Below are 523 nucleotides of genomic sequence, written 5' to 3'. Positions count from 1 at the left end.
CTGGAGCTGCTGGAAGAAAAGCAGCAGGTGGTGAGCCACTCGCTGGAAGCCATCGAGCTGGGGCTGGGCGAAGCCCAGGTACGAGGGGTCCAGCTCTGGGGGGAGGTCCGGGGAGGAGGGGCCACGTATGCGGGGGGTGAAGCCTGGGGTAGGTGAGACCTAGGGGAGCCAGGTTGGGAGAGGGGGGCTCTAGGCCAGAGATGGGGTACCTGGGCAGTGTTGCAGGGCCCTTGAGTGTGACAAGTACCCCTGAACCTTCCATAGAACTGTGGATCCTGGGGACACTTGGGGGTACATGGGGGGACGTGCAGTCCCTGGGCATCATTTGTGTGCCTGGGTGACATCAGAGGGGTCCCTGGGCAGGATTTGGGTCTGTCCCTGGCGGCCTCTGTGCCCCCTTGGAGTCACCTAGAGGGCTCTCTGCGGAATCTGGGGGGTCCTGGGCTGGGTCGGGGTGTCTGGCAGGGTAGGGACCGGGCCCCTGACTCTCGACCCCCGGCCCCCGGCAGGTGCTGTTGGCCCT

General features: G+C 65.8%; 1 protein-coding gene across 1 annotated transcript in view; it reads left to right on the top strand.

The window, feature by feature from the left end:
- The window catches only part of KLC3 (kinesin light chain 3), a 6485-nt gene that overhangs the window by 1026 nt on the left and 4936 nt on the right, over window positions 1-523 (top strand). Inside the window, exons 3-4 of the mRNA XM_014537374.1 lie at window positions 7-78; window positions 510-518. Of these exons, the coding sequence (XP_014392860.1) occupies window positions 7-78; window positions 510-518 (81 nt within the window). The remainder of the gene's footprint in view (window positions 1-6; window positions 79-509; window positions 519-523) is intronic.

The sequence above is a fragment of the Myotis brandtii genome, unplaced genomic scaffold (assembly GCF_000412655.1).
Source record: "Myotis brandtii unplaced genomic scaffold, ASM41265v1 scaffold1774, whole genome shotgun sequence".
Taxonomy (NCBI): Eukaryota; Metazoa; Chordata; class Mammalia; order Chiroptera; family Vespertilionidae; genus Myotis; species Myotis brandtii.
Note: the sequence above shows the minus strand (reverse complement) of the source record. Positions and strands in the feature narration are given on the sequence as shown.